Source organism: Pholis gunnellus (genome assembly GCF_910591455.1).
Source record: "Pholis gunnellus genome assembly, chromosome: 18".
In the NCBI taxonomy this organism is placed as follows: domain Eukaryota; kingdom Metazoa; phylum Chordata; class Actinopteri; order Perciformes; family Pholidae; genus Pholis; species Pholis gunnellus.
The window spans coordinates 2,228,493-2,244,605 of NC_136545.1; the positions used below are offsets into that span (position 1 = coordinate 2,228,493).

At 40.2% G+C, this 16,113-nt stretch overlaps 1 protein-coding gene across 1 annotated transcript; it reads right to left on the minus strand.

Annotated features, from left to right (window-relative positions):
• Positions 1-1,564: 1,564 nt before the first annotated feature.
• On the minus strand, positions 1,565-14,977 carry tbc1d13 (TBC1 domain family, member 13). Its single transcript, XM_079178704.1, has 12 exons — positions 14,863-14,977; positions 12,779-12,852; positions 12,642-12,682; positions 10,667-10,728; positions 9,946-10,045; positions 9,214-9,296; positions 7,223-7,382; positions 6,301-6,511; positions 6,046-6,209; positions 5,072-5,232; positions 4,913-4,970; positions 1,565-4,803 (listed from the first exon to the last, which is right to left on the minus strand). Exons 1-12 carry the CDS (start codon positions 14,883-14,885, stop codon positions 4,738-4,740), a joined length of 1,203 nt encoding a protein of 400 aa, XP_079034830.1. The 5' UTR covers positions 14,886-14,977; the 3' UTR covers positions 1,565-4,737.
• Between the last annotated feature and the right edge of the window lie 1,136 nt (positions 14,978-16,113).

The window sequence follows — 16,113 nt, forward strand, 5'->3', positions numbered from 1 at the left end:
AAAAGGGAACATAATACACTCTTTCCATATTATTACTTTTAGAGTCATTTACAACAATCGGCTAAAATAATGAAAATAAATCATCCGTTTCATTATCATTTAAAAGTATATATATAAAAACGTTTTAAAATTAAAACCCATAGAATGTCCAATCCAAACATACATGTCTGAAGATATCTTCACTCTTCCTCTGCTTATATGTAGGTGTCAGTAGTAGCCACAAGCTGCCAGTGCCAACAGTTATCACAGGAGTGCCGCCAGCAGTCAGAGGGGTGCCGGAGGGTGCCAAAGAGTGTTGTAGTCAACTATTGTTGCTAACACACTCCCATCAGCCCACATTTATTTATTTATATTTATTTGTCTTCTAATGTTACCCTGGTATGTGCTTGCATCATAGACGAACAATTTTCTTGTATATGGTCATTCTATTACCTTCACTTTTATTTTGACATATTCTTACTTCCGGACTACCTGTCTTACTTTGAGTTACTCTTCAAAAGAAAAAACAAATAAACCATAAAACAGACTATCAAAACGTACGGACCAGGGGGGCACACCCCTCTGACGGTGGCGGCACTCTTTTCACTGTTTCTTTTCCTCAGCTTCCTGTTTCTGTCACCTGGGTTTCCCCACTGCCCTGCCCCTCTAGAGGACTAGCAGCAGGTCCCGAGTCTATTCACTCCAATGGGCAAAGAGAACAGAACACAGATCATGACCTTACCTCCAATGGTCAGTGGCTCGACTGTGGGCGGGACTTATTTCATTCACAGTTTGACATTACTAAAGATGGCTCTACAGGGCCACTTCCTCAATAACGTTACGTACAACATGAGCTCCTCGTATCTGGTGAAGCTAAATAGAATGCAGTCATTCACTGTAAAGGAGGAGGAGGTTCTTCACTCAGGTCATCTGAGATGTGTTTTCGTTACTTACGACTGTAATGGTGTGTCAAAATGTTGATGGAAAACTAATGACTCCGTTTGAAGAGGACTCCATTCCAGTACTGGTGCAACTAAAAACAATAAGGATTTGGTTCCATTTAGAGGTCTAAATTTCGATTACACTGTTTGACAATTAATCTGTGCTCTAAGGTCTAAAAAAACACAACTAAAAAGATAAGCAGCATGCACCACACATCACTGTCAATATATTTAAAAGCACTCTCAGGTTATTACTGGCTGATTGTGGCTCAGTGGGAGAGCGGGTCGTCCTTCACTCAGAGGATCAGCGGTTGGATCCCCGACTCCGCTGGTCCATGTTGAGGTGTCCTTGGGCAAGACACTTAACCCCAAATTGCTGTACTGTTGATGTGTATGAATGTTAGTTCGTCTGATGAGCAGGTGGCATGAGACCCTGTCATCAGGGTGTGAGTGGGTGAATGATGACATGTAGTGTTAAAGCGTGTTGAGTGGTTGTAGGACTAGAAAAACGTTATTCAAGTAGTCCATTTAACGACTACTTGAATAGAGAACTACACCACTGCACAAAGAGACTTTTGATTCCATCATTCATTTAATGCACATCTGCAAACATGTAAAAGTATATATACAAGTCTTATCACGGGAGACGTTACAAAAATGTGCAATTAAATGACATAAGACAAAGAGTATAGTGAACATCTCTCTCACACACACACACACACACACACACACACACACACACACACACACACACACACACACACACACACACACACACACACACACACACACACACACACAGAAATAAATAGAAATTAAAAAGAGGAGCATGTGGATGGCATCAATTAGTAACAGTCCCTCAAAAAATACTCACCCAACACTTTAGCGCATGATAAAATATACTTTGAAATAGAAAGAAAGTGTGTTTTGGGGGTCTTAGAATGCTTGCCCTTTCAATCTGAACTGAATCTTCTGGATATAGAGATCTAGCTAAAGAACAGGTTTAGTGAGAGGAAACGCTGCACGGAGCAGGAACACGTCTTCTTCATGGTGCGGACTTATTTTATAATCACATTCAAATCTTCAAATCCTCTTCCAGACATGATGTCTGTCTCACTGAGGCTTAGACCGAGGGATCATTCAAGTTCAGAAAGGTCGTCCTTTATAAACAGAGTTATAGATGTATTAGTCTCCACGCCTTGAATCCAAAAGCTTGACACAATTTGGAAGAATATCTTCTTCAGGTGCACTTCGGTCACAAATAAATGAGCAGCTTCTTAACAGCATTTAAAAGCATTGTATGGTTCCATACTGTGTTCAAAGTAAACAGAGCTTCCACACACAAACCTCAACAACATTAAAGAGTACATCTCAACGGGGTGTTCTGATCAGAATGCTCAGGTAAGATCTTGGACAGCAGCGATGAACAGAACAAAGAGTTGTTATGGCCCATCCATTTAGTAAAGAGGGTTGAAAAGGATACGTTACAGAAATACTTCAGCAACCCTGGAAATGCTGGCTGTTTCCATTTGGGGTGTGTCTATGAAGGCTCGTATTAGAAAATACAAGAGGAGTTTCATGCTTGTTCATATTAACGCAGGGAAGCATTAAATCATCGATCGGCATAGAGTTCCTTCATGTGAGAATGCTAAAGTATCATCAACATCTTTTGAGCTGTTAAACAGCTTCTGAGAACTTCTCATCCAATGAACCCCATTAACATCTTACAGAGACACATTTATATTTGAATGATAGTGAAGACATGACCGGCCTGCCACATAGTAGGTGCACAACACACAATGTGATCCTCAAAGAACTGTGCTGGTGTTCACACTGAACAGCATCCTGCTGAACCAAAGGTCACCCTGCACCATGAACGCTGGAGGAGCTGAGCTATGAACTCAAAGTTAACCTTTTATTATCAACTGCAGGTTGCTGTTTGGTGTGAAGCTGCTGACACTGTAATGTTGTCCAGTCGCGCTGCCTCAGCTTGCTGTCACTCCGCTGTAAATCTTTAGCTGCATAAGCCCTCAGATAAAAAGGGAAAGAGTTAGAGTTTCATGCTAATCCTCAAGTAAAGAGGCTTTTAACACTTAACACTGCTTATTCCATTTTCTTCTCTGCTCCATCAGATGCTGCTGGCTAAACAGCAAGATAAGCAACAAGACACATTTGTCCTCAACGTGCATTTTGTTGAGACAAGCATCCAAGAATCTTTTCTAGTCCCAGGACTCACACGGCTTCATTCCACTGTGTTGAGCCACCTCTCCTTTAGCGAGTCCATAGGTTAGCCCTCGATACACGAGCCAGTATTATGACAGACACAGATATGTCCAGTCATCCATCACTGGTTCACTGATGGGAGCTGCGTCGACACAACGACAGGACCTGGTGCGTTCTTTTGGAGGTGTTGCGTAATCTCATCAACAACCTGCAGTCCAGTTCAATGTGGCTCAGGGTTTAACCTCCGTTTGATGTGTTGGGTTTCTGATTGTAGCATAGGCCCAGATAATGGTGAAGCTTAGGCCAGTTCCACATGCCAGTGATCAAGGATCATTCGTGGCGGTAACATCTTTGTTAGTCACAAAATAAATGTTTCTCTCCTCCTCCATCCAACTGAAGAATCTCTAGACGCTATCAAATCTCAATTTCTTTGAAACTGACTGAAACATATCCTCAGCACAGAGGATTGAAAACTGTCTTTTTCTTTTATCACATTGTTACAATTTAACTCAGTTTTGTCAATTCAAGACCATTTTAAGGCAACATTCAAAGTCAGCTTCTTGTGGTTCTAAAGACATGGTTATGTTTCTTAAAGTGGTATGATGTAGGTATTGGTATAAACGTGTTATTACTGGTCAATTTCATACAATATGCAGCAGAATTACTGTAGGCTAGTGACAGCAGAAACCAGCAGTTAACTTGCTATGCAATGCATTATAGGAACTAGTCAATGGTCAACCACAGGCAATGACTCGCCAGAGACAATAGTACAACGTGTTGTAATGAAGCCACTACAGAGCAGCTGATGTTCAGTGTGAAAGGCAGCACAATGTCCTCTGATGTTCTTTCAATCGTCTTTAGTTCTGTCAAAGTAATACGACACTACAGAGAAATTCATCACGTTACATTTCCAACGGGACAAAAGGCGTCATGTTGAGAAACAATGACAAAGAAATATAGATTTTTCAGAAGATTACTAAGAACATATGTAATAGGCCAGGCTCATACTTCAGATTCACTTCATGCACACAGAACATGTACCCAGAAATACCATCTCCTGTTTCACATAAACAGATGCAGACAACTTTTCTTACATTAAAAACCTTCAACTTTGAAAAATGAAAAAACAAAAACAGAACAAACATGCGCTATAGTTCAACCCAATGAAACATTTGCTTGATCTGACTACATACGTGGTTGCAGAGGGAATTCTTGGCTCCGTTGTTGAACCTTTCTGGTACGTTTTCATGACAAACTTAAGATCTGTAGTGTAGGACTAATGTGGCACATGTTGAGTGCAGTCACTATCATAAACAAGTCTCCACGGGAGAGATGGCTGTGAGAGAGGGACCACCACTGTACCAAGAGGGCAATAGTCTCAGCATGTCCTCAAAGGTTTCACGGTCGTCCCCACTGACCAATCGTCAGACATCGAGATAAAAAGCAGTGTGCTGGGTGTTCCAACATATCTGTCCAAGCTCTTCATTGATCAAGTCCTCCCACGATACATGTGTCACAGGACAATGTTTTGTAATGTTTAAACTCTCACCTTCCACATACGAGCAGAAACGGCAGGAGGAAAAGAGAGAACAGGTTAGGAGTTGTCCCGCAGGTCTCTGGCCTTGATCAGGATGGTGTGGACATCTGAGATGGGGTAATCCTGAAAGGAACCGCAGTAAAGAAGAAATAAAAATCCTCTGTTCAGTAAGAGCATCAGCTGCACTGTGTGTCTAAATATGAAGCCTCCCAGTATATTATAAAAGCCTTACCTGCAGTAATCTCATATTGACCGTGAAGTCTCCGGCCAGCAAATTATCTCGGATGAGTCTGTGAACAGAAGAAGTCAACAGAAAGCGGGATTCACATGAAGAGCCAGAGGGGTCAATCAATGCCGGGCAAGTACAGGGGTCATAATGTGAAACGCTCACATGAGCATGGCGCAGCAGACCAGGATGAGGAAGTGGAATCTGTCCAGGTCAGAAAACAGGGTGTCCCAGATGCGGATGACGTCAGGCAGGAGGAACTCCTGAGAGAGCAACAAGGTCAGCCAGCGGAATGTGAAATACTGTGGTTTGATGTTCTGCTCTTCCTGTGAAGAAGAAAAAGAAGGAAAAGCTGGGGACATGTCCACATCATTGTCAACTTCTCCTTCAACAGGCTCAGTTTGACTCATGTTTCACATTCTCTGGTCAGATGATTCAGGGTCTGCTGCTTTTCTTGGTCTTGTATGATAGTAAACTATATATATATATATATATATATATATATATATATATATATATATATATATATATATATATATATATATATATATATATATATATATATATATATATATATATATATATATATATATATATATATATATATATATATGTTTCACTGTTTCCTGACAATTTATAGAACAATTATTTGATTAATCAAGAAAATAATTTACAGATTAATTGAAAAAGAAAGTAATTGTTAGTTGCAGCTCTGATTTATATACAGAGATGCTGCAGAGATGCAAACTGCTTCGGACGCGTATTTAGGAATCCTACGGCTCGGCAAGACCCACCCTGCATAGCTGCTTAAGGCAGAGACGATTGGTTGAGGTTAGGCATTGAACTCTAGTAGGGTAGTCCTATAGGGTAGCCCATTGGTCAGGACTTAGGACCTGAACAAATCAGGTTACCAGTACCTGGGCGAGCATGAATGTCTGGCCAATGTGAGTACTTGAATGCTGCACAGGGCGAGTCTTGTCAGGTAGAGCAGGAATATTCCTAATAACGTACTCCAGCCCACGGACATCTACTGTAGCAGAACGGAGAGAAGAGTCGGGAGTGACATGCTCAGTGTGAATCATTGATTTCTTACAGGAGAGTAGTGTCAAACACCCCTCTAGCTCCCTAAAGGGCCATACCAGCTTGAGATAGAGCTCCAGGTCTTTGTCTTTCAGCATGGAGTACACACTCTCCATCTTGTAGGTGATGCCACACTGAGAGTCATCAAGGCTCTTGATGAAGTTGTCTCGGTTCTCCGACATCAGGTTGGTGAAACAGAAGAATGTATCCGCTTCGGCGTGCTCTGAACAATGAAGCAGACAACAATCACAAAGGGCTTATTTTCATTTTCTACGAGTCCAACATCTCAAATGTTCCCTTTCAATGCCACCGACCTTTCCATTGGCTGTTGGGGTCCGTGGCAAAAGTGTAGTAGATTGGCCCAACGATCTCATTCATGCCCTGTACGTAGGCAATCCCAGGGTTGAGTTTGGCATAGATGAAGAGGATCCGCTCCACCACCTCCCAGTGTGCCTCGCTCCCATTGGGCAGCACCTCATACTCGTTCGATGGATACAGGTGAAACGCCTTTCCAGGGGAGCTGACCTGGGAGAGCAGATTCAGTTTACCCAAAAGCGGTGCAAACATTGTTTAATGTTGATTATATGCAGCACATACAGTGTGGATATTCATGTAGGAACAGCAGAGGAGATGTAAAGAAAGACCACATCAGCCGCCATGAGGTAACAAACAAAGTCCTGATGAAATGAAGTAAGAGGACACCAGGGCCTGAACTATGAAGCCAGTTCAACATGACATCGGTAAGTCAACCGGGGTTGTGGTGTTTAATGCACATGACCAATCACAAACACAGAAACAAGACAAGCACAGTTTAAACTGCCAAACGCAGGAAGGACAGCTGGTAAAAACAAAACGCTGAATGTGTAAAATAACAGACTTAGAATTTGACTGCTTCATCTAGAGCACGATAGATCGGACTATAATTACATGTGTGTATTCTGTTAAGTTCATGTGTTCTTATGGTGTGTGTGACAATATTCAAGTCTTGTTCTTCCAGCTGTAACCCCGGCCGTGTGACACAGACTTGGGGGATTAAGGTTTCCTTCCATAACTCATAATCACCACAGCATCTATTAAAGTAACTAGAGCAAAGTAACACAGTCTGTGACTGTAAGGCCATTGACAGCTTTGATACCAGCCAAACAGAACGTACTAACCAGGCAAACGCCCGCCCCCCCCCCCCCCCCCCCCCCCCCCCCCCCACACACACACACACACACACTAATAGCCCCTTACATTGGTAACTCCACTGCGGTTGCGGTTTACAGTTTGTGCTTTCAGTGTGGTTTGTTCGACTCGTCGCCGCAGCGTCTCATAATCATTCTGAGGGTCCAGGATAAGTTGGCATGGGTATTCTGTAGGACGCTGGAAGAACGCCATGTCTGGGTACAGCCGCCTGCAAACATGCCAACAACAACATTAGACTTTACCAGACCTATTGTACACGGGTCAATGACATGACGTGCATATTTTTGTGTCCGAGTCCACTATTTCCTTTTAAAATAATTGTATCAATTCATGACATATATCATTTCATTCTATAAAACCTATCCAGTTTTGATACATTTTCAGTACAATCAAATAATATATAATATTTGATGTTTTGGCATCTCAAACCCTGGAAATGTCAGGCGCTGCACCTGTCCTAGCAGATGAACAGACTAAGACTATTAAAAAGGTATTTAAATGATAATAAATTCAAAATAAAATACTATGGCATGCTTTTATTGTTGAAACGATTCAAATAAACAACATTTTTATAAATACCAATAGTTTTAAGCTGTTGCAATAATTTAAAAATTGTTGAACAATTTGAATGTTCTCTAATGTCAGAGTGGCACAACTGTAAAGATGGGACTTTTATTATGAAATTAAAGTGCAAAACAGTAAACAGGATATTGCATCATCAAGAGGAGCTCAACTGACCTTTATAGCAGAGTGAAAATGTTTTTATATCTCTTTTGAATGTTGATAAAAACAGCTACTTTCAACTTATAGGTAGAGCGGTTCACTTTCCATGTCAGGCTGGAACAACCAATGTAAAACTAGAAACAAGTTATTTTATCATAAATGTCTTTATTCTATTTAAAATGTATACGTATGAAGTTGTTAGCAAGAACAAAAGCTAATGCTAGTGTCCTAGTAGATGCCTGTTTCATTTGAAATAAGTTGCAAACGTCAGGTGGAGCAACCAGTAAATCAGGTGGAGCAACTGCAAAGAATGTCACTTTATGATGTTATATTTAAGCTCTAACATTATATAAAAACATTTCAAAAGTTTAACAGTGTTAAGTTAACAATATTATACACTTTCAAACTATTTCCATGATATTAATGAATACTGTTTAACTATTAAGGACGCCACTGTGAAGTAAAGCAGAATGATCAGGACACGGAGCAGACAGCAGGTCCTGTGTGGAGCGTGTGCAGAACGCTGCTACGATGAGGTAGAAGCTGCAGCAGCCCGGGAGGAAGAGACTGTGATTCTATTACACTTATGAGCTAAACATGATTACTGTGAAATATTTACTACTTTTACTTCAAAAGAGACTGTTGACTAACAAATGTTGTATTTGAAATAAAAATGCAAACTTTCTGCATATTTCCTGTGATTACTGATATTATTAGGTGGCACAACTGATACATGTCATGGTGGTGCGACCAGGTAAAATATCAATTTAAAGCAATAAATAGGTTAAAGTGAATTTTTGTTTGCTTAATATGATGTGAAGAACTATTGTATTGAATGTATTCATTTGTATTATTATGTTTAAATGTTAAATATACTAAATTCCTGGCCAAGAGAACACAATTATGATAAATTATTGTGTATATATATATATATATATATATATATATATATATATATATATATAAATAAAACACAACCACAAAATATGATTAGACACAGTAGACACTCTAAGGGATACTTGTCAAAAATGTCAGTTTGAATAAATATTAGGAAAATATATATATTTTTATAAATATGTAGTTGCACCACCTGATGTTTTAGCCTGTGAAGTTAAAATATACTTTAAAAAACTATTTAAAACATTATGAAAAGTTGGTTCACAACTTAGACTTGTTTCACCACATTGTTCCAGACAAACATATGCATTACATCCATTTTGAAGATCATTTAAAAAATGACCTTTTGAGAAGCCTTATTTGTCAATGAGCCATACACATTCATACTGTATACTGGAGCAAATGAACAGATACCTTACCTCACATCCTTGTCAATTTGTAGCAGAATCTCATTATCTTTGAAGTAGGCATTCCACCTGCTGTCTGGATTCGGATTTAGAGGCTGAATGAAAAAAATGAAATGACTTGAATGGTTATACAGCTGTGAGCAAAGAGCCGACACCATCCAGCTTCATAGCTTTGATAGATCTCATATTCCAAGTCCTCTTTAACACTTTTCTTCCGGTGCTTACTAAGAACACACTGGACAGATGCACACTGAGGAATACATAAATAAATAAATAAGTGTGTGTGTATGTACATGGGCAGATGACAACTTGCGTCACACGTACACAATCTCAAATGAGACCGCAACTGTCGCTTATGTGACCATTTGTTACGAGTGGGAATTAAAATCTCACGTGGCTGCGTTTATGTGAGTGCATGAGGATCATCATCAGCCACCGTCTATTCCATTACGCCTCCAAAGTCAACCCTAAACATAGTTTAGTAGTAGTAGTGATCATTAACCATGTATTTGTAAAGTCCAATATCACAAATTAGCCTCAGAGGTCTTTACAATCTGTGCAACATACAACTCTGAGCCTCACATCAGAACAGGAAGAACTCCCCTAAAAAGCCCTTTAACAGGGAACAAAGGAAGAACCCTTAGAGAGAGCAACAGAGGAGGATCCTCTATCAGGATGGACAGAAGTGTGATAGATGTCATGAATAAGAAGACGTAACACCAGAACAGAGGAGACTTGACTCACATGGTCCTCCATAGTCACATCTTCTCTGGAAAGGCCCAAGTTGGCTTTTGCAATACCCGGCTGGATGATCATTTCTTTTAGGAACTGGGAGTACACCTCCCTGTGAGAGGCACAACATGGAGGAAGATGAGAAGCCGATACATTAAGAGTGCCGAGACAATAAGCTGATTCATCAGTTGACAGAAAGTTAATTGGCAAATTGAGTAATTTTTATTTAACAAGCAAAAACAGAACATTTTCTGTTTTCAGCTTCTTAAATGAGATTTTACATGATTTTAAATTGATCTTTTGGGGTTTTAGGTGATGACACTAGAAGATTCTGGGAAATTGGAATGGCCATTATCTTCTGATATTTGATACACTGGACGATAATGAAAGGAATCATTAGTTGCTACCCCAACTTGCAACAAAAAAATATCTATATAAAAATATCTATATAGATTACCTCCTGTTAGTAAATAATATTCCTAAAATCAGAAGGATGTGGTGAAAACAGAGTCGGGTGAGATATAAACAAGGAAACAACAGTAAAGCTTGTTTCTGCCCAGCTAGCTTCACCATGAGACACAACATAATGAACAGCATCGGGCCGGGGAGTCACTGCTCTTTCTTTTAGCTAACGGCATTAGCTAATGTCACCAGCAACGCTGATTGAAAGCAGCTGAACTGGCGGTTGCCTCGTGACACCAAAAAAGTTCTTTAATCAGCGTGTTCTCCTTACCTCTGCTTCTTGAGGAAAGACTCCCATAATGTCTGATCGAAGGGTAGATAATTAAGAAGGATCTGAAAGGAGAGTCAAATAACCACAGAACATGTAGTGAGCCCATACAGTCATCTAATCCGACACACTTTAGTCTCAGACCTCACTTCTATTATTTACCAAAGAGTAGAGTAAAGATACAAATTACACCATCTTCAACCCTGCTGGACCCAGCAGGCTCCGACCCAGTACACTTTATTCAAACTATGGTCGGGAACACAGAGTTTATAAATACCAGCATGCAATTTGAGAGAATGTGTATTAAGGCTGTTTTGAATGTTTCCGTTTGATGTCATGGTGCAGCCATGGCTGTGAAGACTTCCCTCAAATAAGCATCATACAGACACCATGGAGCTGAAATAAGTAGACACAGAATCTGTATGTGATATCAACTAGTGTGGGAAATCTTTATAGAGAAAAATGTTCTATGAAAGAAGAAGTGTCGTGGACTGTATGCTGTTGAGGAGTCCGATGAGTTCTCATGAAAGCGTGTGTGAGTGTATGAGGTGGCTGAGATGAGAGAGCGGCTCGTGGTTTGTTCTCCTAACCACCATCATGGCTGGATGAGAGGCTTTGTAAAGCAGTTCTCTTATTTACTCTCGTACGATATATTTTCTGAATGAAACTTGCCAACAAATGGAGTGGAACTGGTATTTGGGTAGTTCTAGAGCAGTTTGGGATGTTGAATATGCTAATGATCACGTCTCATGGAGCATTCCTGAAGTGGAAACAAAGTTCACACTACATGAGTTTCAGAGCAGTCAGTTGTCTGTTCACACCAAACAACTGGCTGTCTTGTAATGGGAATCGTCTTGAAGACCAACTTTGGTCCGTGTTGCAAATTCAACACCCAGCTCTCACAGGCAGGCTACGGGGAGGCGACCCCCCCAGGTTTCCCCTCCACCCTGGCGCTCTCATTGGTTGTAGCTCCCCGACATGTTCAGATATTTAGCATGCTAGATATCTGGAATGCATCAGCGCTGCACCGGCGGGACTCTCGGCTTGTGTCTTTGAACAGGTCACACGCATTTGGCTCTGTTCTGGGGCTTTTGTCCAAAAGCTCAAAAAACTGTCGGCAAGTGGAAAATCAGGGCGACCAGTGTGCGAAATACGGAGGTCCTGGGGGTTCGAGACCATTGGTTGAAACTTTAGACCCCTGACAGCCTCAAGAGCAAAATCTAAGATCATAAGACAACTATTTGTCACTTGCAATCGGTAATAAAATATCTCTAAGAAGCTCACTAATGCCCAGCAGTTTACATTATTCAGACGATTTCCGCCGTACAGTTAAAAGACACAGCCAGCCAGAGTCTTCACGTCTTTTGTGACCTAAATGGACCCTCTTTGGACAAATGTCCTCCAGTGCCTTTTGTAAGAACCTGTCTTAAAGCAGGACATCGTCTTTCCTCTTCCTGGTTACCAGGATGGCAACTAGAAGAAGCCGAGCCCTGAGCGCCGGGTTAAAGCTCTGCAAGTGGTCTACACTTCTGAAACTTGGCGCGCAATCACATGACTGTCCCAAATAGTTCACTGATGAAAGCACCATCTACATGTCTAGGGATTATACAAAGAAGGACAATTTGATGCTTTAGAAACAGGAGGTCTAAAAATCTACATTTGAGTAAGTATTTTGCAGCCAAATCAAATTGTTCACAGGATATTCAACCTTGGTTTCTTCATAATGCATTTACTACTTGACGTATTTCTTTCGGGACCCCCCGATTGCCACCAGGTATTTCGCACACTGAGGGCCACAGTCGTGTAATGTGAACTCGGCTTAAGAGGGTTTGCTGGATCCAACTTCTACCACTCATATGAGCAAACCTCAAGGAAGAAAGTACGAGAGGTTTAGGATAAGAACACAAACATGTTCTTGCATGAGGGCCAATGTGTCATGCACAGACGTTTACTAAAACACAGAGGCAGAGCAACTTACTTTCCAGCAAAGTGCTCGTATGCCTCCTTCAAATGGGATTCCTGAGTTGAATAAAGAAAAGGATAAATACAGAACAATGAAATCTGACAGGAACGTGATCAGTTTCAGCACAAAGAACCTCAAGGTGTGAACATTACCATTGAAGCACAGCTCCCTCAGTGTCTTCAAGTTTATGTTTTCTTCACTCAAGGTTTCTTTGAATTCCTGTATTCTGAAATCAGAAACAAGACGAGGTCAGAACCAATTGTAACTCTGAATTACACTGCTTAGTTATAAAATGCCTCACATGTTATAAACATAATGTTGACTCATAACTGTGAACGCATGGTCGACACAAGAAGATGCTTTCTCTGATATTAAGTCCTAAAACTTTAGTGACAATAAATTTAAAAGAACAGTTTTACACTTTGGTGAATATACTTATTGCTTTTCTTGCCATGGGTCAGATAAAAGGATCAATACCACTGGAGTCATGTCAGTGCCATAAGTATGAAGGAGGGATTAGCTTAGCTCAGCATAAAGATTGGGAGCAGGGTGAAAGATCTAATCATCACAACGTATCTTGTTTGTTTAATTCACACACAAACGGCACGAAAGCCAATTAGTGTATTTCCCAAGATGTTGCATTCTTTCTTTAGGTCGGAATGGGCGATAAGACAAGACAAGATCATCCCTTATCAGTCCCAGAGCGGGGACATTTGGGCTGTTGTACTGTTTTGGATACAGATAAAGTAGTTCACTTTTGTGATTTTGTGACCATTTATATATATATATATATATATATATCTTACCAGAGAACACATTACTAAGTCGTTCTCCATATTACACAAATTGCTGTTTTAGTCCGAAATAGTTTTACATTTTCAAATTGAAAAAACGCTTTGTATTGAGCATTGTTCCTCTCCCTCATCTCACTGATTTCTCTCATGTGATAAATAAACTATGAACATGGACTTCATGCTAAGTTTGTTTTTCTATTAGTCAGCACCACAACCAAGAGACACAATCTTGACCCAGTTCAGCAGTAGCATCATAACCACGTGTTCAGGCAATGCTTTGCCCACAGTGGACAGCATGTGAGAATATCTAATAATATATAATAATGAGTGCATTAGAATATCTCAATGCTGCAACAGCACACACTGCAGCCTTCACACCGGAGGGGAGAGGAGCATCTACACCTCTTTGACAGTCAAAGCCTGAATATGAGGAGCTTTTGTGATTATTGATTGACAAACCTCATTTTAATGAAAACTATTTTTTTACTATATATATATATATATATATATATATATGAGATTCTCTACGGGGCCTTGTGCATCTGCAGCCTTGTTCGCATTTATTTAGCTTTTTCCTTCTTAAAACATATTTCAACCGATTGGAGATGTGACAGAATGTGAATTGGAAGTCGCTTTGGATAAAAGCTTCTGCTAAATGACTGTAATGTAATGATTACATCTGAGAAACCACGTTTGCCTCATTTCTAGCCAGAACAAACCCTGTTGAGTATAAAAGTAAATTGTGTATATTATGAGTTGTGGGAATGTGGTATGTGGGTATATTTCAGGAATAAAGAATAATTTAAACATGATACATTAAGAATCAACCAATGTTAGAAGTTCTTACGTACAACAGTTGATATTGACAACGTGGATTAAAATACACTGAAGCAGAGAAAAAGGGTAACTACATGAAAAACATAGAGTTCCTCTAAACTGAGCCCGAGGACGTTTTCCAAGGAAGCATGGTTCGGTTAATTTGTCATGAACTAATTCAACATCAGGAGGACAAATTACTGGAATTAAGTACCATATATTGTCTCCCTTACGGTGTCAGCAAATACAGCTAACAGTTAGCTGGATAGCTAATTGTTAGCCAGTCAGGGCTAAAAGGAAGTAACGCTAACGTTATGTGTCAGCTGATGTGCTAACAGGGAGCTAGCATAGCTACTTGAATCGTTGAAGTTGCTATATTAGTTCACTGGTAAAGCACCACGAAGTCTCGCTGTTTTCGACATTAAACGTAAAGTCAGACCAGCATGTACGAATGAAATGCTTCTGTTGGCTCACACTCGACTGAGTTTGTTCTGTGCTAGCTAGACTGGAGTTAATACCAGTTTGCAGTTAGGGTGCTAGCTGCTACGGTAAAGGATGTAGCTCAGGTTTTTGACTGTCCGTGTGTGCTGCATCTCATGCAAAAACAAAGATTTACGGTGTCTCACCTGTTTCTGTACGCAGATGACATGATGGTGTCTTGACAGGCGGAGGTGTATTCCTTTAACTGTTACCAAGAAGACTGAAGAACTGGCCAGAGGGAAGTCCTCCTGTCACTTCCGTCTTCACAACAACTAGGCAGACACCAGTGTCACAAGTGGGCTCATATGTTGGCAGCAAGCCCGGGTTTTCTAAACACAACGTTACATTTGGGTATTAAAGTTGCACAGGTATAATTTGAATCAATATGCAGTTATAAATAGACCTTTTCCGAACAACTACATGTTAAGTGACTGTCGGTGGGTTGTTGTCACAGCTGCTCCACCGCTGGGCAGCGTCACTGTTTGGTCATCGGTTCGGTTAGTCGTCACCTTTTTTTGAAGTCACCAGTTTTGTTTATTCCTTTGAAGATATTTTACTGTGCAAATTCATATGATGGTGCTCTTGAACATTTGATTCATTCCATTATTTTATTTGCCAAATGTTTCATTCATAAACAGAAATTCTATAACCCACTCCCTAAGGTTTTACCTCTTTAGATTTAACTCTCTTAGTTTGCTGAACAACAACAAAAGTAAAACTCCATTGGATTTATAAAAGCTTTTTCCCTACTACTTCCGATGGACTTTGTTTATATATATATGTATGTATATACCTTTTTTTCTTGTTTTTTTTGTAATGTATTTGCCTTTTTAGTCTTATTTTGTATTATTTATATTTATGTACGTTATGCAAGTGTGTTGTCTGTAGAAAATGACACAACGTCTGACAACCACTAGAGGGCAGAAAGGCTTTGAGTATGAGCAGATTATAAGTAAGTAAATACAGCGTCCATGATCAATATAAGAAGAAAAGACGAAGGAAGGGATATGAGTGACTCACTATCTGGATATATGCAATGCTTGAATCTGAGCCTGTGCATATTTCGTTGATATATCTATCTATTTATTGGTGCTCAAGATCATCAAGGCTTGTGCGATTTTAAAGAGGAATACTCACTAAATGATTGTATTGTGCTGTGCACATAATCACATCGATTTTCATTGGCGTATGATGTTAATCCAACAATACACGCAATGTGTGTTTTCTGCTTGAAATTAGCTTGTAGTTCAGCCACATCATTTTCTCACCACTCCTCAATCATGACCAACTGTACAAGAGGTTGACCCCTGGCTAACCCGGTTTGTGCCTCTCACACCTAAACTACAGATCTACGGTTGTGAACACATTACCAGACAAGCGCTTATAACTCTGGTGAG